Source organism: Oryzias melastigma, linkage group LG17 (assembly GCF_002922805.2).
Source record: "Oryzias melastigma strain HK-1 linkage group LG17, ASM292280v2, whole genome shotgun sequence".
NCBI lineage: Eukaryota > Metazoa > Chordata > Actinopteri > Beloniformes > Adrianichthyidae > Oryzias > Oryzias melastigma.
In genome coordinates this window covers 18979242-19001048 of record NC_050528.1, presented here as the reverse complement: position 1 = coordinate 19001048, position 21807 = coordinate 18979242, and the positions used below count along the sequence as shown (strand labels likewise).

General features: G+C 38.2%; 3 protein-coding genes across 8 annotated transcripts in view; 2 read left to right on the top strand and 1 right to left on the bottom strand.

Moving 5' to 3' along the window:
* The first annotated feature begins 70 nt into the window (after positions 1–70).
* On the top strand, positions 71–10060 carry LOC112147348 (dynein, cytoplasmic 1, intermediate chain 2a). 5 transcript variants are annotated; one of them, XM_024273667.2, is made up of 17 exons: positions 71–224; positions 1528–1636; positions 1717–1840; positions 2266–2350; positions 2689–2751; positions 2938–3065; positions 3151–3240; positions 3326–3488; positions 3568–3667; positions 4552–4677; positions 4816–4962; positions 5033–5146; positions 5226–5359; positions 6218–6362; positions 7770–7910; positions 7980–8105; positions 8987–10060. In XM_024273667.2, the coding sequence occupies exons 2-17, from the start codon at positions 1529–1531 to the stop codon at positions 9086–9088; spliced, it is 1896 nt and encodes a 631-aa protein (XP_024129435.1). In that variant the 5' UTR covers positions 71–224; position 1528; the 3' UTR covers positions 9089–10060. The 5 variants fall into 5 exon arrangements, with proteins under 5 accessions (XP_024129435.1, XP_024129434.1, XP_024129437.1 ...); XM_024273666.2 differs by having other exon boundaries at positions 2215–2350; XM_024273669.2 differs by lacking the exon at positions 2689–2751.
* On the bottom strand, positions 10047–19057 carry LOC112147347 (calcium-binding mitochondrial carrier protein Aralar1). 2 transcript variants are annotated; one of them, XM_024273664.1, is made up of 18 exons: positions 18954–19057; positions 18236–18289; positions 15850–15995; positions 15502–15617; positions 15071–15210; positions 14841–14987; positions 14345–14483; positions 14150–14243; positions 13971–14055; positions 13257–13338; positions 13018–13176; positions 12219–12271; positions 11999–12079; positions 11735–11875; positions 11507–11645; positions 11138–11296; positions 10959–11049; positions 10047–10877 (listed from the first exon to the last, which is right to left on the bottom strand). In XM_024273664.1, exons 1-18 carry the CDS (start codon positions 18963–18965, stop codon positions 10670–10672), a joined length of 2046 nt encoding a protein of 681 aa, XP_024129432.1. In that variant the 5' UTR covers positions 18966–19057; the 3' UTR covers positions 10047–10669. The 2 variants fall into 2 exon arrangements, with proteins under 2 accessions (XP_024129432.1, XP_024129433.1); XM_024273665.2 differs by lacking the exon at positions 18954–19057 and adding an exon at positions 18589–18921.
* A 1636-nt stretch (positions 19058–20693) lies between these two features.
* Positions 20694–21807, top strand: part of metap1d (methionyl aminopeptidase type 1D (mitochondrial)) — a 5807-nt gene continuing 4693 nt past the window's right edge. Inside the window, exon 1 of the mRNA XM_024273663.2 lies at positions 20694–20839. Coding sequence (XP_024129431.1) covers positions 20794–20839 — 46 coding nt within the window. The 5' untranslated portion in view covers positions 20694–20793. The remainder of the gene's footprint in view (positions 20840–21807) is intronic.

The window sequence follows — 21807 nt, the reverse complement described above, 5'->3', positions numbered from 1 at the left end:
GTGCACTATCATCTTTCTATCGACAGGGGGCAGCACAGCGCTACTACAAGGATTTTCCAGCATTATTCCTCAGGAGAAGAAAAGCGGATAACGGAGCCAGAGGAGCGCCGTCTCTTCCAGCATCATCAGCCCGTTCTTCCATCATCTTGTCCTTAGGAAAAAAAACATCCACAAAGCTGGATTCAGTCGTCACTCTTCTGCTTTAATCCAAACCTTGACATCAGGTATTTAATTATGACTTATCAAATATTTCCAATTCGTTCTCAGGGATACAAATCAGCGAAGCTCGAGTGTTTTTGTGATCGTTAGTCTGTTTATCCTTAAGAAGGCCCCTCCCGGTGCTAAACAGATTAGCATGCTAGCTCTGTCTGGGCTGCCAGAATCCGTCAGGATGACTGCGGACATGTTTGAACTGTCCTGCTGCACTCAGGCCAGACTTCAGCCGTCAAACAAGGAAAAAAAATAATCAAAATAAAGACGGGGGAGGAAATTTTATGGTTTTTCCGCTGTTGTTTTGCTATGAGGGCGGAGTAGCATCTCAGGTTACAGAAGAGTAAAGTGATTGTAGAGTAAGCCAGTCGTGTTTTGTGTCTTACATTTTTTATAAACAAAGGTGAGATTATAAAAATTCGCTTACCCCTTTCAAGCAATTATTTAAACTTCTGTTGACAAACTTAATATTTACTGGATTCAATGTGTCTATTTAGAATTAAGAGTAATTATGATTGAATTATTTACATGTGTATGTGAATGTTTGCTTATGTTTTTCTATTTTCCAATCAATTCATGACTAATTATACAAAGTTTCTTTATAGGTACAGTATATTTTTTTGTTGTTCGTCTTCTTTAGCTTTATTTTTGTTATGATTTCTTGAAATAAACCATTTCCAAATCCAAATATTACAATTACAACCATAAGTATATCTCATATGGAGGTGAAAATAGTCAATTACTTTATTTTTTCCTTCAGGAAGTGACTTTATTTTGAAATTTTAGCCTGAAAAGAAATTCATTTTATAAACTCTAATTAATTACATATGGAAAACATTTAAGTTTAATTAAAAAAAATGACGACTTGTGTAATGTAAGTTTTTTGTGTGTTGATTTTGAATTGAAAAACATATTTTTCAACATGCCCTCAGTTATTATAAATGAGGTTATTGTAAAGTTAAAGGCTTTTACAGAGCATAGACATACATTTTTTACTTAGGTTAATACATTGTCATTTATGTTTTAATATTAATTTCATCTTAACTATTAATGATGAGCAGATAAAACAGAACTGAATAAAGAAAACATTGTTGTCATGCTTGCTTTCTGTTCACATGTTAGCAGTGTGACAGGCCCAGGGCTACAACCACACTTTCTGCACAAACAGACTTGAGTTAAAAAATAGTCTGCTGTAGGTTTATAATGTGTGTTTATGGATCTGGATTGTTAAAAACAAAAAAATAGAAAAGAAGCAAAAGAGTGTGTTGCACTCAAAATGCTATTTGTGGACTGATCACAGCTGATTTCCCCCTGCAGTATGTCTGACAAAAGTGAGCTAAAAGCCGAATTGGAGAGGAAGAAGCAACGGATCGCCCAGATTCGAGAGGAAAAGAAGAGAAAAGAAGAAGAGAAAAAAAAGAAGGATGTGAGTGAGAATGTCGAGGCTCCATTTCAGTGTGACTTTGTTGGATTGATAAATGTGTGGTAACGCTCTGCTGTCTTCAGGGAGACTCAAAACGAGCTGAGGCTGGCTCCTCAGTCGGTCATGAAGACTCCGATCTGGAGAGGAAGAGGAGGGAGGCTGAGGCTCTTCTGCAGAGCGTTGGCATCACTCCTGATATACCCCACGGTAAATTTCCCATATTTACGGCATGCTTTGTCTTTTATTCTAACATCCCATAAGTTGTTGAGTCCTTTGTTTCTAGAATATTCTGCGTTTAAGCTCTGTGGCTCAGCTTAATGTGGCTTCCATTGCTCTCCACAACCCGTTTTCTATGTTGTGCGCATGACACCTAATACGTTGCCTGCCATTTATTTTCATTCTCTCTTCTCTCCCCCCTCTTTTGTCCGCCCTCCTGTGCTTTCTCCCCCCTTTCTGCATGAAAACTCATCACTCCCTCATTCACGCACTTCCTCCATCCTCCACCTCCTCACACCGTCTCCTTCCTTCACTCACTGACCCACGGTGCACGCATTGACACGCACGCACGCACGTGCTCACAGTTCAGCCCCTGAGGGTAGTAACAGAAGATACCTGTCTGTTTCACTACCTAGTCCCCGCCCCCATGTCTCCCTCCAACAAATCAGTGGGCAGCGATGCAGGAAGCCAAGATTCTGTGGATGGAAACACCGGACCGAGGTCTGTGAATGACTGGGAAGAAAACAAAGACAGAATGCTCTTGTTTTAGACAATCTCCTGTGCTTTTGATTGACCTGCATGCAGGTGTGTGTTTAACCGAATATTTAAACTTGAACCAAAATCTGACCCATCTCTTTGCCTTTTCACCAACTTGCTGATGTTTCTTGACACTCATTCTTCTTCTCTCTGTCTTTTCTCTCTTCTTCTCCAACTTTTGAGCATCCTGTACGTGACTCACCGTTTGCCCGTCCTCTTCGTTTGCTCTCATCCTCTTTCTTTTTGTTTTCTTTGTCCCGCTTCTCTCTTACTAACACCGTCTGGTGTTTGGCTGTGTAAAGGACATTGCATTGGGATCCTGACCCCTCCACACTGCAACTCCACTCCGACTCTGAGCTGATGGGGTACTGCCTCCTCCTCTTTCCTTTGGCTTGTCTTCTTTTTGTGGTTTCATCTTAGATTTGTCAAAAAAAAAATGCCTTTGAGCATCAAATATGTCTGTACATCATTATTTATGTCCATACGTGCAGAACGCTTGCACCCTCCACTCTGATGCTGCAAACTTTCTTCTTTTGTGGAACGGTGTGCAGGCGGGGAACTGTGAGGCTGGGCATGTCCAAACTGACCCAGGTGGACTTTGTTCCGAAGGAGATGGTGTCCTACTCCAAAGAAACACAGACACCCACAGACGCCCTGTCTCAAAGTGATCAAAAAGCAGGTAAATAGGACCTTTTCTTGTTTTTATTCATAATTTAATCACATTTATTTATTGTAGTTTGTGTGTGTTTTTTTTTTTGTTTTAGAAGAAGAAGAGGATGAAGACATCAGCGCTCCTCCACCAACAGAGGACAACCAGGAGGAAAAAGCCGTTCAGGACGAGCAGCAAGGGGAGGGTATGAACGCCACTTTGTTGCTTATTTTGAAAAATAATCCTCTCCTTTTTCCATCCCGCCTTAATCCTGAATTATCTGCACGCAGACACTCCAAAGGAGCTGACAGAAGAAGAAAAGCTGCAGGTCCTGCACTCTGAGGAGTTCCTGTCGTTTTTTGAGCGAGGCAGCAGAATCGTGGAGAGAGTTCTTGCTGAGCAGGTGGATGTTTGCTTCGACTACAGTGGGAGAGATCTGGAGGATAAGGAGGGGTGAGACATATGAATGATTCAATCAAATATAGATCCATGAGAATGTGTAAGCAATTTAGATTGTTTTTGTCTTTTGCAGAGATTTGCAAGCTGGTGCCAAGTTGGTTCTGAACAGACGGTTTGAGGATGAGCGCTGGACAAAAAACCGAGTAGTGACCTGTCTTGACTGGTCTCCTCAGGTGAGAGGAAACCAAATTCAAGTCTCAAGATCAGGGGTGTCAAAGTCAATCGCACAAGGGACCAAAATCCAAAACACACCTGAGGTTGCAGGCCAAACAGGATAAACAGTTATTTAACACTCTGAATCTACATTTTTAAAACTTTAAAAATTTAACTTTTTAACATAATTCTGAACTAGATATGTAGCATTGCCTGGGATAATGCTAGTGTGAATGCTGTAAGCTGAATTTGGCCGCTGAAGATGCTGAAATTGATGGCTGAAAACGCTGAAGCTGATAGCCAACTAAAATATCAGCTAAATTCCAAAGTTGCCTAAAAAAAAAAAAAAAAAACGTGAGTTGGCCTAAACAGCTAGCATGCGGCTGAAAAAATAGCTAATCTTCAAAATAGCCTAAAAAACTGAAAAAGCCTAAATTAGCCTAAACAGCTAGCGTGTAGCTAAAATATTATACAAACTCCAAAGCAGCCTAAAAATGTTTTACTCCAAAGCAGCCTAAAAAAGTTTTAGTAAATGCCAAAATAGTACAAAAAGCTAGAAGAATTACAATTTTTATAACTTTAAAACTGTAACGTTTTAGGATAATTATGAATAATAAATACAGGAAGGAATGATATTCCATAATTAATCAACTTAAATCTTAAATAACTTTAAATATTTTACCCTCCATAAAAATATATTTTGTAAAAATTATACAAGTTAGAAAAAAAGTGCAAGAAAATATCAGGCCACAAATAACAATATAATAAAATTATCCGACCCCCGGGCCTTGACTTTGACACGTGCTCTAGAAGAATCAGGATTTATAAAATCTGTTTGTTTTTTTCCCTTTGTCAGGTGATCCTCAGACTTTTTGTTTTTTGTCTCCTCATGAAATCCTGTCAGTATCCAGAGCTGCTGGTGGCTTCATACAACAACAACGAGGACGCTCCACACGAGCCTGACGGCGTTGCGCTGGTCTGGAACTTGAAGTATAAAAAACCAACACCAGAATACATCTTCCACTGCCAGGTTAGCGGGAGGAATGAACAGTCTAACAATAATCTGACTGTGTGTTTATATTGCATATGATAAATAATACACAAAAAACAATATTTAGAGGAATTTGATTGATTTGTCATAGTTTTCATCCTGTTGTCTTCATTGTAGTCTGAGGTGATGTCTGCTGGGTTTGCTAAGTTTCACCCCAACCTGGTGGTGGGCGGGACTTACTCCGGCCAGATCGTCCTGTGGGACAACAGGAGCAACAAGCGCACTCCTGTTCAGAGAACTCCTCTGTCTGCTGCTGCACACACAGTAAGACTTTTTCATTCCACTTCCAGTTTTTGTAAAACACAACTAACTTGCATCTCGTTTTCGCGCGCAGCATCCCGTCTACTGCGTGAACGTGGTGGGAACTCAGAACGCTCACAACCTGATCAGCATCTCCACCGATGGGAAGATGTGCTCCTGGAGCCTGGACATGCTCTCCCAGCCTCAGGTGAGCTGCACCCGCCCATGTGTGCTCTTTTTTCTGAATGCCAGCCGCATTGGTGATGCTGTTCCTGTTCTCCCTGCAGGACAGCCTGGAGCTGGTGTTCAAACAGAGCAAGGCGGTGGCTGTGACTTCCATGGCATTTCCTCTCGGGGATGTTAACAACTTTGTGGTGGGGAGCGAGGACGGCTCCGTCTACACCGCCTGTCGCCACGGCAGGTAAGAGCTGCAGGAGCTGCATCCTCACAAGGAATGCTAGGAATGAAAACTAACATAACTCCTCAACCATTTATGGAATTATTGTAATTCCAGATGATTCTGAAGCATGTTCTTCACCAGATTAATTTGTCTCGGAGAGAAGAGGCTTTGCACAGTTTTTTTTATTTGAAAATACATATTTTAGACCAAAAACAATGTCTATTTTTTAACTTTGCATTTATTTCTTTCAATGTTATATTTTTTTTAACTTCATTTTGTAAAAAAAAATATATAAATTTTAAATGTTATTTAATATTTTTTATTCACTTAATAAAAAAACAATTATTTTAAAAATATTTCTTAAATATCTTATTTTAAAATGTTTTTTAATTTTATTCTTTATTCATTTTTTAATGTGTAATATACAAGTATATAAAAAAAATGCACAGCTGCTGTAGTTTATTTTTTTATTAAAAAAATACATATACATTTTATTTATTTTATTTTCAAATTTTAATATATTAATTTTTATTTATAAACAAATATTTAAAAACTGTTTTTTATTTTAAAGTTATATTTTTAATGCGATGCTCGGTGCAAAGCTGTTGCACTTTTCTTCACAACAGAATCAACTGATTAACTTTGATTGTGTAAACGGTTAAATATTTATCTATTTTGGTGTTTTTTAGCAACATGTTTGGTATTTAACTGTTTGATGCTAATGTGCACCAACCCACTTCAGCTCCCAAATTACCTCTATTTAGAAGCTTCATGAAAGCAACAACCATAATTGCTCTTTTTCATCAAAGGCGAAATCATTCAAGGGGTTAAAAGCTGCATGTTGGCTCAACTGATTCTGCTTGTGTTCTGCTACAACAGCAAGGCTGGCATCACGGAGGTGTTCGAGGGCCACCATGGTCCAGTGACGGGGCTGAGCTGTCACAGCGCTGCAGGACCGGTGGACTTCTCTCATCTTTTCATCTCCTCTTCTTTTGACTGGACTGTTAAACTGTGGAGCACAAGGGTGAGACATGCGGGATAACAGCAACCACTGCACCCTTGGTCGCTTTGCTTTGCTGTAACCCAGGGATCTGCAACCTTTTAGTCATTCAGGCTAGTTTTTTACTTACCAACAACCTGCCCACTTTAGAAAAAAATATTACTTATGTTTTTGTCATCAATAAGTCATTTATATATACTTGCAGTTTTTACATTTTTACAAATATGAATTATATTTTTCTATATTTAACTATTTTAACTTATTTTATTTACGACTGCAGCACATCCAAGCTCCTTTCAAAATAAAATACATCCTGTATCAATTAAACATCAGATTTACTTGGAGTTTAAAATGCAAAAAGTTAAGGCAAACGTGGAATTTTTTATCATTATTACTTTGATTTTCCATCATCCTTTTTCTAGTTTTGCTGTCAAATATAAACAGGACAACATTGGTTTAGAACCCAATAAAAATATATTTAAATGTAGATGCATTAGATTCTTTATAAACTTTGCCATTGTGGTGCAACAGAAGATAAACTTATTCTGAAAATAATATACCTCTCTGACAGTAGATTAAACTTTCACCATCTTAGTTATCTGAGATATTAAAAATGTTTATTGATTAAAATAAATTAACCACAACTACAAACCCACAAGTTGTTCTTTGTCAAGAACAACCACCGGACCAGACAAAGCCTTTGGAAATAAAATCCATGAATGACTTTGAGAACTGTGGGATTACGCACGTTTGAACCTTTAATTGAAGCAAAATGTGAAATGTAAGACACAGCTGAAGGTGAACTCTGACGCGATTCTGAGCCGCAGAACTTGAGCACAATTCCCTTGAAATGAGACCTTCACAGTCTCTCAGTCACAACAATGAAGAACGATTACGTGGCCTTAAACTTGCTCCTAAACTGTGATGTAGCACTGACTCTGCTCAAATTCATGATCTTTTTCTTTTCAACTTATTACTTGTTGTATTATTATAATCATTCTTTGATGAAAACAATCTGCACAAATTGTCTTTTTTTTTCTTTAATGAGAATATTTTGAAACTTTTTTAGCATTAATGAAGATGATTCTTAGTTATTACTTTTTGTATTACAATAATTCTTTAATGAATACAATCTTTTTAAATAAGAATATTTAGATTATTGTTACTGATTAATATAATTGATTTGTCTGTGGGGCAGAAAATGGTATGGTCGAGTCAGGGTGGGATTATATAAGTTTGTTTCCCCCCACTCTCAAGTGATCTAGATGTAATTCAATGTGATATGTTTTTTTTTTCATGTATTATTCCTGATCTCTTGAAATAAACCATTTCATTCATTCATTTAAAGCCAAAGTGTCACAGTATAGGGGTAAAAGAGTCTCAGGTTGCAGATCCCTGACCTAACCAAACACTGTACTGTTTTTCCTGCAGAGCACCCGTCCACTGTACTCATTTGAGGACAGCTGTGACTACGTCTACGATTCCATGTGGTCTCCAACACACCCCGCTCTGTTTGCCTGCGTGGACCTGTCCGGCCGTCTGGACGTGTGGAACCTCAACAATGACACAGAAGTACGAAAACGGGCCCCAAACCCCAGTTTCTGTGCATGATTTCGGCTGTAACTCTGCCGTGTGTTAAAGGTTCCCACTGCCAGTGTTGGAGTGGATGGGGGTCCAGCACTGAACCGTGTGAGATGGTCTCACACTGGAAAAGAGATAGCTATTGGAGACTCTGAGGGACATGTGCACGTCTATGACGTAGGAGAGGTAAGGTCCTGCTTTTGAAAAAAATACATGTATTTTTTAAAATTAAAAAAGTCTAATTATATTTTGTTTTATTTATTTATTTATTTTAAAATAAAACAATTAGTTAAAAATATCTAAATATTTTATTTTAATGTTTTTGTTTTATTTTATTATTTATTATTTTTTTATTCGTATGTATCTTTGTATTTTTGAAAATACATTTAAATTAAAAAAAACAAAGCTGCTGTATCTTAATATTTATTTTAGAATACATTTTTATATTCAATTTTAATCCATTTCTTTTTATTTTAATTTTTTAAAACATTTTCAACTTAAATAATTTATTTTCATTGTATTATGTTTAAATGAAAAAAATATTTAAAGCAAAAGATTATTTTATTTATTATTTTGTTTTTTGCAATGTTATTATTTATTAATTTCTATGTATTTCATACTTATTTAAAAATTAAATATATATATATATATTTAAGGATTTGTTAATGTTATTTACTTAATTTTATTTTGATGTTTAAACCCAGAAGAATCCATGGTGACATCGATGTAACAAAAAAATAAATAAAAAGGAATTCTGTGGTCCTTTTGGTTTGTGGTGTATTCAACATAATTTCATTTTTTATAAAAAATGGATCTGGGTCTTTATGGGTTAACATACGTATATTTTGTAAACTTATTATTTATTCAGTTTTATTTTTAAACAACAGATATTTTTTAAATATGATTTATTATTATTTTAATATTTTTTCATTTTATTTTTATTTTAAAGCATAAATATTCTTTTTTTTAAATAAATATAAAAAAAAAAAACGCACAGCAGTTTTCTTTTTTTAATCATTTTTTCTATTAAAAGCTAAACAGTTTGTTTGCTGTTTTTCGTTGTGCAGCAAATCTGTGTTCCCAAGGCAGACGAGTGGACGCGCTTCGTCAGGACCCTGGCAGAAATCAACGAGAACAGAGACGAAGCCGAGGAGCTGGCTAACGCCTGATGCTACTAACCCCCCTCCCCTTCCTAACTGCTTTTAAATTCCTCATCTGAATACTAAACACCTAAAGAAAATTAGAAGAAATATCCAGAGAAGCTGCTCCTCTTGGCCTCCAGCTTTTGCCCTTCACTGCAGCCCGAGGAAATGTGCCAAGCTAGAACGGACAGAAACGACGACCTTACGTAAGCGTTTGTGTTCCAAGTTGTAGGAAGTAGAGGAATGAGCGTCATATGTAAAGGTAGAACCAGACTTTAAGGCTGACGGATCATTCAAAAGGGACATAGGAAAGTTGAAGTTGTCCACTCTGAACTTCTAGCTTCGATTACATCCTCAGGGATCCAGAAAGCACTCCTCCCCTGAGGCCTCCACCACCTCAGCCTTTGTTTGTTTTAATATGCAAACCTTTCTACTTGCTCCTTTATATCATCATTTCAGTGTTTTTACATCTTACTCTTTGGTGATTTCAGATGGAAACCTGTTTCTCCTCAGCGAGGTTTGCAGAGCTCGTGCTTGCACTTGTATTTCAGCACTGCAATATTTAATATTTATTTACTGGTTGCACTTATTTAAAGAGTTTGTTGTTTCGGTAAAATATTAATTGACAGTGACACTACAAGCCTTTTATTAGGTCCACTCGGGTGATTTGGCTTAAAATTTACTCAATTTGAAACTATTTTAATGTTTTATATTTGGAAATATTCTTGTTTACGTATATCAAGACAAATCTAACAGTTTGGACGACGGTTAAAGAGGTCGGAACAATTTTTCCACCATCAAACCTGAATTTAAATGTGTTTCACCATACAACTTAACCAAGCTCTTACTTTTAGCCAGAATGTACTAAAGGCAGTCGTGCTTTATGTATCAAGAACAGGATCCATATTCCAAACTGTATTTCCTGTTGTGTTCCTGATGCAATGAATGGTTTTCCACATGAATAAAAAAACTCCAAACTTCTTGGTAAATTTAAAACAATATGGATGATTTATTTATTTAATTAAAATACAACAACAGAACTGAGATACACTTAATTTATTAATACCTAATTCTCTGCTCAAGATTTGATTTTTTTTTTCTTTCTTTGAGAAAACATTAATTTGAAAAGCCCTGTACATCAGTAAGTCATTCTCTCAAGCCCCTCCCACTGCCGTGACATCACATCTACTGTGTAATGAGACCGGCTGAACGTTACGGGACTTGGTCTTGTAACATTTTCTCAGTACAGTACAATATGTACAGTATGTAGCCACCTGGAGGAGTTGCAGTGAAGCCCCACACACTGTGCAGGTCGATCAATTACTTCCTATGCTGACAGTCCAATATCAGAATCGATCAAGCTTTAATTGGAGTGCTCAAAGTTCGTTTTCACACAAGAGAAGAACATAAAGGATGGAAATTCCAGGAGCCACTGAAGATGCAACACAGCACACCTGACAGCTGCTCTGTGCCTTGCAGCTGCAGCACCGGCTGCTCTTTGCTTCTGTCGCCCCTCGAGTGCGGAGTATGCATACGTCTGCTGTGTTCAAATGTCTGGCCCTGGTGGTGGAAGAGAGGGATGGTGAAGACAGAAGCGGCTGCACGCCTCTACGGTGCCTGAACGGGCGCGGCCGGCTCTCTGTGATGGATGGAAACCACGCCGGAAGACTTGAACTTGGGAAGATGGAGGCCGAATTTGTTCTCCACCCCAGCGAAGGTAGCTGCGGCCAGGCGGTAGCCTCCGATATGCTCGGCGTTGATGGGGGGAAGCTCGGAAATGCGAGATTTGGGCGTCGGCTCGGAGCCTGCAGGGCGACTACGTGGAGAAAAGCAGAAGTTAAGGCCACTGCAACTTCTAAAGACCTGCAGAATATCAGACGATTTCATTTGAACTTACTGTCCTCCAAAGTCAACATAAAACCATCGCTGCAGAAGTTCATAAGTCACCAGGGTCACACCAAACTGAGGGGAGGAGCGGCACATGCGAGCTGCAGAGAAGACGAGGACAGTTTTTTTTTTTTTAATTCACAGAGAACTAAAGTGCCTCCATTCTGCTTCAGCTTCAAGAACACACACCTCCAGCGCCTTTCCACAAAGCCCGGAAGCCTTCCTCCCTCATAATCTTCTTAAAGCAGTCGATGACCCCATCATAAGTGGTCTGCCCCGCCCTTGCGGCGACCTGCAGTCGCGTCTTGATGACATCAGCAGGAGTCACGAGGGAGGCAGCAGGGACACCTATGGGTGAGAGACGGAAAAACAAGCATGACGAAATGCAAACTTATGTAAAGCATGAATACCATTTAATATTTTAGTGCTGAAACTAAGACAATGTTTCTATTTGCTATTCTTGTGTTGATAAGCTTTCTTGCATTTCTGCCGAATGCTAAAACCTCAGTTTTTTTTAGGAGTGTCTTGTTTTTGTGCGTCAGAATGACTGAAGGTTACCTGCAATGGCTCCTGCAGTGAGAAGCTGCAAAGCTCCCAGTCGACCGTTTTCATCTGCTAACTGTGCCTTAGTGTGGGCGTACACGGGGAAATAGATGGCCGAGAAGGGAATGTCCCTCAAGAAGCAAGCTTTGGCACCCTGAAAATAAGAACAACGAAAGAGAAAAAATACGATTTAATTTTCAATTACGATTGCTTGTGTTTCTGCAGAGTTCATCACAAATTTACCTTGTAGAGGCCGAAGAAGCCCAGGTCGCGGACAACGCTGAGGGCGCTGACTCGAGGCCCGGTGGTGATCTCACCTGCGACCTGCAGGCGAATCTTCACGATCTCCAGAGGGTTTGTGAAGATCACCTGAGATGCTCCGGCCTGTTTTTATAGAAATATCAAACACTTTAGACACTCTCTCATAAAGGACACTACATCGATTAGAGATGCTAGCACTAGTTTCCTGAGAGCTGCATTCTCATGAAGTGTAAACGGGACACTCACACAGCCTCCAGCCATGATCTCAGCAAATAGAGGAATTGTGTCGTCTTTTTGGGTGAATTTGTCTCGAACAAAGTCGTTTACCTGTGAAAAACAAACATTTATGATGAGAAGTTGGCCAGTTTTTCCTGTTTATAGATAGATATAGCTGGGATGAGCTAGAAAATAAAACAGCTGCATGTTATTGAAGATGGAGAGCAGGATCATGCAGGGAGGAACTCACTGTGAGTTTGATGGCTTTTTCAGGAGCAACACCGATGAGCTGAGGAACCAGACCTGAGGAGCATCAACACAGACATTTGTTTCAGCAGCTACTTTGGACTCCAACATGAATGGAAACAGTATAAATAGCTTGTTATAAGATGAAAAAAAATACTTTTAGTTACTGTCATTTAAAGCTAATCAAAAATATAAAATTCCAAAACCCAAATGATACAAAAGCTCAGTGTAAAAAAGAATGGCTTTGTTGCAGTGGAGAAGCCACACCCTGGGTTCATGTTGGCACTACTTCAGCTGCGTCACAGCAGTGCTGCAACTTCTCAGAATTTTTTTCACACCTGATCAGTTCAAGGACATACAGACAGTTTACTAACTGCACTATTTAAAAGTGAAGACTACAGAGACTCTCTACAGAGCTTCTCTGTTTCCTCTCAGTATGGTATGTTGACCAAAACTCAGGTATTTAGAGTTCGCTCCAGGAGAAATAGTCGCTTCCTCAGATCAGATTGTCGTTAAACTGGTCTGAACATGTTCTCAGGACTCTCAGGCTGACACTCATGTTACATATACACACCTGCAGCTCTTTATTAGAACGTTCTACAAGTGATTTCACAAAAACGAGCATCAGAATGAATTAAACTTTAACAGGCTTCTAAATTGAGAGCAGAAAAATCTATCCACTTCAACTGTTGCACTTGAAATGACATTTAACTAATTTTTTTTATTTTAGTTTCTTTAAAAAATAAATTGCAAGTTGCGAACCAGTAGGTGAGTTAGTAAACCAAGCATGCAGATGACTGTACCTCTGTAGAAGCCAAAAAAGCCCTCATAACGAAGAACCTTCTTTGCACAGTCAAAGCTGTTCTTGTACATCAGCTCTCCAACAAACGACCCAGTGGACCTCTGGTTCTGCATACGAGTCTTCACCAAGTCGATGGGGTACACCGCTGTAGCACCGGTGGCTACACAAACCAGAACAAAGTCGAGCTGGTTCAACTCGTTCAGATTAAAGACAAGAAGGTACATTAACAAGCTGTCTCACCTCCAGCAATGGAACCCAGAAAGAACCTGTAGGCTGATTCTGCCACCTGGAGCCAAATGGGCCTGGAGCCGTCTCCATGAGACTAATGGAAAGAAACGTACAGAATGGTGACTTTCCAGAATAAAACCAAAGCCTCCATGTGACACATTTACAGAGAGTTACAGTAGGGGTGGGTATCTCCAGTAATTTACAGAATTGACTCGATTCACCAGAGCCTGGATTGATTTGATTCTGATTTTATTTTCTTCCAATTCTTATGATCCACTAAATTCAATTCAATTTTGAGTTTACAAGTATGAGTGAAAAACTGTGCTTTAGCCCACAAATGGTTCCTATAAAAATATTTCCTTTAAAGAGTTTGGAAATTCATGCCTGTGAGTTTATTAAGATGTTCATTTAGTCTGCAATGTATGTTTAGGTCAACCGAGTATTAGCATTACCCGTCCTATGGGGAATCCTATTAAACGTTAGCATCAGGCTAGCAGACTTTAACATTATGCGTTAGATTAGTCTCTATGTATACGGATCAATTATTGATCTATTTATCTTAGATCAATTCAGCTCAACTAATAGATTTTATCAACCCAGCCCTATGTTAAACAGTATCAGAAGCTTTGTTACATATGGTAAAAAAAATAAAATAAAAAAAATGCAAAGAGAATGTTGTATATTTATTCTAGTATTCTGTATTAACTGCTCATGCAAACATTTTACCTGTTTTTGGGTTTCGACCAAGTGGTGGGGAAGACATCCTTCTTCTAGTGGAGCTACTCTTTCGATGTCGAGGAGATTCAGACGCCTGGAAAACATTCTCTGTCATTCATATAAAACCGCCTTCACACACTCAGGTGAGTAGATTTCCTGTCAGCTTCCCAAACTGAAACAAGTTTTACCCAGAGGGAGAGTGCAGGCCTGACAACTGGTACAAGATATCGACTTCCATTGGAGTGATCTGACCAAACTTGTTGGCAGCATGAACAAACTCCTCTGCAAAACCAGGCAGAGAGGCCGAGTCAAAGACATAGACATACAAGAGTGGTGAAGGTGGAATCTAGAGCTGAATGATGAATAAGTAAAAGTGTTTGTGCCTTTAGTGACCAGCGTGTCCTTCCGCGTGCCGGCCATTGTGCTGTAGATCTTGCGGATGAGCTCCATGTTGTTCAGGAGGGAGTTGAATGCGTTGAAGTAGGAGAAGCTGACCATGTGGGAGGTGCTGCCCCCTGCAGCCTGGTGGAAGACAGATGTTGCACATCAAGTTTAGGCATGAAAAAGTTACATCTCAAAGTGGATTAAGGCAAAAGCTAAGCCACATGAGTAAAGAAATCCAGTTTAAAAAAAAAAAAGAACTCTGGTTCTTTTGGGCTTTACTAAAAACTTTAAAGTGAGACATTTTTCTTCTTCCCATAGGAAACTAATGTAGAGTTAACTGTCTTCATCTGAAAAGCTCTAAAGGTCAAGGTGGATTATTCTTTCACTGTTTTAAGTTATGTTTATGTGATGAATTTTTAATCTTTAACTCCGTGTGTGGCTATAAACCTTGCGATTATGCCACCAATAAGCTCACCTTGACAAAGAAACACTCACCGAGACAAGGTTCTCCTCCACAAAAGGAGTAAGCATGTGGTGTCTGATTGTGGCCATTATGTCACTGAAGTCCATAGCAGAGATGACCCCATTCTTCCCTTTGTCCTTCTGGGCAAACGCCTGGCGTGCGTGCTCCAACTGCAGCTCCTAAAAGACAGCACCGACCAACAGAGCGTAAAAAAACAGATCAAGTGATTTAGGAAGCAGCAGAGTGGGTTTATTCTGCGTACCTGCAGGAATTGTGTGAACTCCAGGTAGCTGAGGTCTTTCTTGCGATCGTGACCAAAGTGCAGGCGGATGAACTCGCAGTCCCAGTTGAAGGGAATGTGGTGGTGGACCGTGGTTTGACTGAAGATGTCTCGCACATTTTCTGCAGAACAACACATTGAAAAACACAGCTGTCAATGTCACAACAACGGGAAAAGAAGGGAAGAGAAGGGTCCTGATAGGAACAGAAAAAAGAAATCAAGCGTGAAGGTGATTACACAAGGCCATCTAAGTGCTGTGATTAGGGATAAACGGTAATCTGGTCAAAAATGTCCTGCTAGGAAATGATTTCCACACAGCTAGAAATCGTGTAATCAACTGTAGCACAAACAAAACAACAGTGATAGTAAAACTCATTCTGTTTCCTTAAATAACTCTTAATTTTTGTCATTACCGAAGGAAACGGTCCCGGTTCCGGTCTTGTCAAAGAGTTGAAAAGCTACTATGAAGAGGGCGTCTGGTGCACACAGCACAGACTCGAATGCAAGGAACTCCTGGAATGAGATGAGCCTGCAAGTGTGCGTAAATAAAACAAAAAAAAGGTTCATTGTTAAACTGTCTGCAGGCACAACAATTTTCTTTACAAATGTAAACACAAAGTCACGTGACAGGTGTAATATTTATGACAGCAAAGGAGACGGAGGGAATATTGTCTTATCTGCAGCAAAGTGGGACAATCACAAATGACCTAAAGGCCCTCAGAAAATGACAGTCTGATGGTGTTAACGGCATCAGCACATACCCGTCCTTTGTGGTATCAGCAACAGCAGCAATGAGTTGGACAGTTTTGGGGTTGTGGTGAATCTGTGTGTGAAGTCCCAGATAGTTCTGTACAAAGTCAGCTGGAGTCATGAACCTTTCCCCATCCTTGTCCACTATACTGGCATACTGCGGAGATAGGAATACATAAAAAAATAAAAAGATCAACCTCCAGATGGATCAAAACAAACCACAGTTTGCTTGTAAACTCAAATTTCCCAGTACTCACTAACTAAATCTTAGATAGCTAATCCATCTTGATCCCTGAACGTGTTCCCAACAATAAAGCTCAGAGCCACATTATACAGACAAATCAATACAAACGTGTTTTATTTTTACATATGGATTTTACATTTATTTTTAGCTTTACAAAACTTTCTCCATCATAATGTTGCAAAGTTACTGAGAATAAACAAAATCTTAGATCAAAAAAAATGTTTAATTAGCAATTCCCAATATTCACATGTTTATTTGTATTTGGTCTATATTAGTGATCTGAAACTTTTAAAACCAAATTAACCATTTGGACCAATTTTTTACTGATCAAAACCCAGCGAGAGTCGCCAAGTCCCATTTAACCTTTAGAAAATTGCAATTTATTTATTTAATTAATTATTTATAAAAATCCAACTTAAATATTTGCAACAATTGAAGGATACAAGTTTTATAATTTCTTCTTTTCTTCCTTCTTTCTTTATATTTGTCAGAAACATAAAAAAGTGCCTTTCAAAATAAAGCGTCAAATAAGATCCTCCTGCAGCAGATTTATTTCAATGTATTTAATTATTTATTAATATAATCAACGTTTAAATATTTACAATAGGTGAAGGTTAAACATTTTATATTTTTTTATTAATAACTTCAACTTTTAATTTTTTTTCAAAGCATCACATACAAAGTTCCTTTCAAAATAAAGTGTTAAATAAGATCCTCCTGTTGTAGCAGATTTACTTTAATTAAAAATGGAAGAAAACAAATATAACACCACTTTTTCTATCATTATGACAACACCTGGACATTATTGAGCAGCACAGATTAGAATATGCGACTAAGTTAACCAACTAATTTAATATATATTCAGATATAAAATGTAAAAAGCCCTAATGGAGGCATAAAAGAGCCGCTTGTGGGTCTGGAGCCTCAGGTTGCAGACCTCCGGTCTGTACTAAGAGACAATCTTACTGGTGCGTAAACAGGCTGATAGATGCGTTTGGCTTGAGCTCGTCAGTAATCTGACCTGCCGGGAATACAAATACAGTCCAAACTGCCGACCCTCATGACCATCACATGCTGGGTCACACATTCATCATGAAGGACAGTGGATGAAGGTAGACGCAAGCAAAGTCCAATCAGCTTTTCATTACATTCCAAAACACACAATGACCAGTGTAATCCAAACATTTTGCTTTTGATTAAAGAACTTCATCTAATCTAAAAGTGTTCCCAATAGTTATTAATTATTATTAAGCCTTTTTTTTAGCCAAAATCCACTTATCTATTTCATTTTCTAGGACATGGTTTGTCCAAAGCAGCCGTAGTTCATCAATAATTTGCTTTTAAGTTGTGGGCAGAAATGCTGGCAGGAGTAAGCCCGCCCCCACTTCCCGACATCATTCGGATTACATGCACTCCTCCTGTTAGCTTACAGCACCGACCTAACATTACAGGTGCAACAAAAATGGCGAGAAACATTGGAGCTTTCCAGCTGTCGGACGAGGGAAACAAAGACGTGCATGGATCTATTTGTCCACAAGTGGGTGCATTGGAATGGAGCTTGCGGCTTGCCGTAGTGACTTGTACGCAACACTGACAAGCTTTTTCAAAAGGGTTTTCTTCATCTGCTCCTGATTCTACAAATTGTAAGCTTGATTTATTTATACAAGTCCTCTATTTTGAGAAAAAATGCCACAAAATCAAGCTAAAAATAGAATTTTCATTGGAGTGGGTCTTTAACACACAAAAGAGGCACAAAAATATATTTATATATCTAAATAAAACCTTTTAACATCTGAGGCGTCACCGGTGACGCTTAAAACACAAAATCTTTAACAGTTAACATACTGTAAAACTTTTCAACCTTATGTTGATCGTGTTAACAATTCAAAACCTACTAAATCAAGGTAGGTAGGTAAATCAAATAACAAACACTGGAGCTCAGATGTCAATACTGAGGTTTGAAATTGCTATTTTGTTAACAATAAAAAATAATAATGTGTATTGGATTGTAAAGAATTAGCCTCTGTAAGATTAAACTGGAATATTTAGCCAAGTAAAACTAGTCAGAAAGCTTTGTTTTGCAGAACCTAGTACACCACTGATGCATCTGCAATTTGACACCAACATCAGGACGATTTACTGAGAAACTGTACCTTCTGGAAAATGGCTTTCAATTCATTTGGGTCCCCACGTTTGGTCGATTGCACCTAAAAGAAGAAAAATAGTTAGCACGCGTGACACCAAAAACTCAGCTAATTCCAAACTGGATTACGGTCAAATCGAGTTGAGCTAACTAAGGCAGAACGATCCATTCTAATGAGCTAATTTGACGTCTCTTTAAAACTGTCAAAAAACAGTAAACGAGCAACCCAAACTTTCCTCAACAAGATCATATAAAACCCACAGTCAAGCTAAACAAGTTAGGAAACTAGCCAAACAGTCGTCTTCAAAGTACCGATACCGGCTGAACAGCTAGCAAAGCATCTACTTGCGAAAGGACACAAACCGTTGCCATAAAGTTTCGCTTTGAACAGGCGCGAGGCAGTGAAACGAGAGCAAACGCGAACACAGCGGCCCTCCTCCTCTCACTGGGGGGATTTTCATCAACGCTCTATTAGTGCGTTAGCAGCTTTTTCAGAGCGTTTTCTCGATAACTTGTAGCTTGGAGATTGCATCAAGGCCAGTCACTGACGTGCGATAGCTAGCCCAAGGATGCTACCACGTCCAACAGAACCCCGCCCCGCTCGTCCTACACGGTCCGAACTGGAGAGTCTAGCTTTACAGAACCCGAACGCGAAGACACGGAGAGGCAACATGCACACGGGTCCATTTAGAGTGTTTTAAGTCGCCAAAGAGCGCTGCCCAAGTCACCTTGACCGCCATGCTGGTTTGACGTCATGCGCAGTGATCGACTGCAGCGCGGCGCGAGCTCAGTGAGCGCGTGCCCACGAGCAACACGGTATCAGCAGCAATCCATAAACACAAACAAAACAAAAACAAACAGACAAAATATTAAAAGTAGGGAGTACTTTATCAAACCTCAGCTTGAAATGCTCTTACAAAAAATGGCTGATGCAATAGCTGAGTTTTTACAACTAAAGCAGCCCTTTTGATATTTTCTAGGGTGATGTGCTCTTAAATATTTGTTTCCCTCAAGAATATATTTATGTATTAAATACAGTTATTTCAATAATAAAAATCACAGTCTTGATTATTAATAATCACAGTAATCACAGTATTATGGATTTACATTTTTTTTTTTTACTAAAATTGCATTTTGGATTTAAGATTTAAATGGGAACAGTTGTTTAGCAAAAAAGTAGTGTATTTAAGTGTACTGCAAGTATGCTTAAGATATGCTAAATTTGAGGCAGTACATTTGAAGTTTATTTTTTATATACTATACTATCTATACATGTTCTAAATTAGTCTGAATACGTATTCAGTTCATATACTTCCTAGTCCAGTATCTCTCTGTATAATTAATAAAAAAAAACTTAATTGTACTTCTTTTGCTAAGGAAAATACAACTCTTCGCCGAGAACACTGTCACTATATAGTAACAGGTAAATTACATAGTTAATATTCTTCTTTGTCCAACAAAAATTGGTCTATTTAGTCCACTTTGTCTCATTATCAGCTAGGGATCAACTATTTCTGTAGGGTTTTTTAGCCACGCCCTCCAAGGGTCAGGTCACTTTTTCTTTTCTGACACACAACAGATTGAATTCAAACCTGAAGTGGAGTGGTCGTGCTGACCTGACCTAACTACTCACTTTAGTAGCATTCTAAAAAAGTAAAGTGACCTCTTGAGTTCACTCATCCATTTCCCAATCAATAAGACATGGATGTAAGGTTAAAGTTCAAATGTCCAATTTTAAGAACTAATGAATTTCAAAACCTCTGATTTTAAAAATGCTTTAGCTTCCTCCCACAGTTCTGATGAATAGGAAATATTCATCCAAAATGTTTGAGAAAGCTGTGAACATGTTTATTTTTTGGTGAAAAAGCTAACTCTTACGGGTTAACATGAATGCAAGAAAAAAATTATTGAGAGGTTTATTTTGAGAAGACGCTGTCAGCCATGGATATTAGGTCATGTTTAAATCTAATCAGTCAGGTTGTTTTTACAAGCATCAGGCATGGCATCAAGTCAGCTGACTGTAGTTTTGATATGGGAGTCAATGTCATGAGCTCATGAGTTGGAAGTTTTCTGTCTCTCTGCCGCCCCCTCCTGTCTGTTTTAGTTATATGCAAGTTTTAGAACCCTCGAGTAAAAAAGAAAACGTTTACTTTTTATATATTAAATATATGATCCAATTTAATCTCAAGAAGTATTCAATTTGTATACATGGTTCATGTGGTTTACTTGATACACTTATACTCAAGAATTATCAAATAAAACAAACTTCAGATGTACTACTTTTTGCAAGTGACAGACGGAAAAATAATTTGTCAATATGTATCGTAACGTGAATGTACTCGTTTAAAAGGTTTTATACTCAGAAGAGCAGCACAGAAGTTTAAAACAATGTCGACAATAAGCAACAAAACGTTCACTGGTCGAGACAGGTCGTTTTATGATGAACACCTGTTATTCACACTCCTCACTGATAGGTGGCGGTAATGAGTCACTCAAAAGTATGGTGTTCGTAAACCCCTAAAAAGAAAAAGAAAACGAACATTCAAAGAAGAAGAAAATACAACAGCAATGGCGTCTGTGGCTCGCCAGGGTTCTGGACTGGCGGCAAAAACAGGTACTGCGTTCAAATGTTTTCTGTACACAGTCTAGATCTTGAAAGTCGTCTTCAGGTTTCTGCTATCTTAAATATTCATCCGTGCGTTTGTTGCGTTTCAATTTCTGCACGAAATTGGAGACTGACACATTTTTTGTCAGTAAAAACGAAACAATTTATCCACAAAACTACACACCTCCCCGTCAAAGTTACTGTAGCTTCATATTTTGACTCTCACTTCTCATTTTTTAAAAATTACTTACATTTTAGGACATTGTGTTATCTTGTTTGTTTTTGTTTTTTTAAAATAAACTTTATTGTTCATTGGGATCTTTACAGAAAACCATTTTAGTAGTAAACACAACATAGCAGGAGCACGTTGATTCCACAGGGTAAACATCATTCAATATAAAGTGAAATGAAAGACAAAGACGAAAATAAAATTCAAGACAGTGGGTTATAATTTATATCAATATGTCAAATATGCTTTCAGTTTGTGTTTTTCAAAATAAAGAACAAAATGTCTGTATTGTTTGAAATAACAAAAAATGCAATAAAAACAGTTTTTCTGTCATGAATTTAGCCACAATGACATGGAGATTTGACAAATAAAAGTCAGGATTCCTCTACAAATTACTTTACTAGGACCAAACAAAGCATTACTCTAAAATAAAACAAACAATACATTAATTTCGTTATTGCTTAACTCACATTTCTTCTATTGTAACACTTGAGCAAGTTAACAAAATAAACGAGCAGATGTCTCAGGAGAGTTATGGCATTGTATATCAATGTTCAACTACAATGTTTGAAAGTAAATTTTAGCTGGATAAATTCAAAGAGTAATCTTTCATTTTATTTGTATTCGCAAAAAAATTAAACCTTTTTCTGTGTCATGCTATCGACAAAGGTACTCCAGTGCTGTCCAGTATGCAGAAGTTACTCCAGCATACTCTGCTGCGGGAGTGACAAGAATGTTACATTTTCAT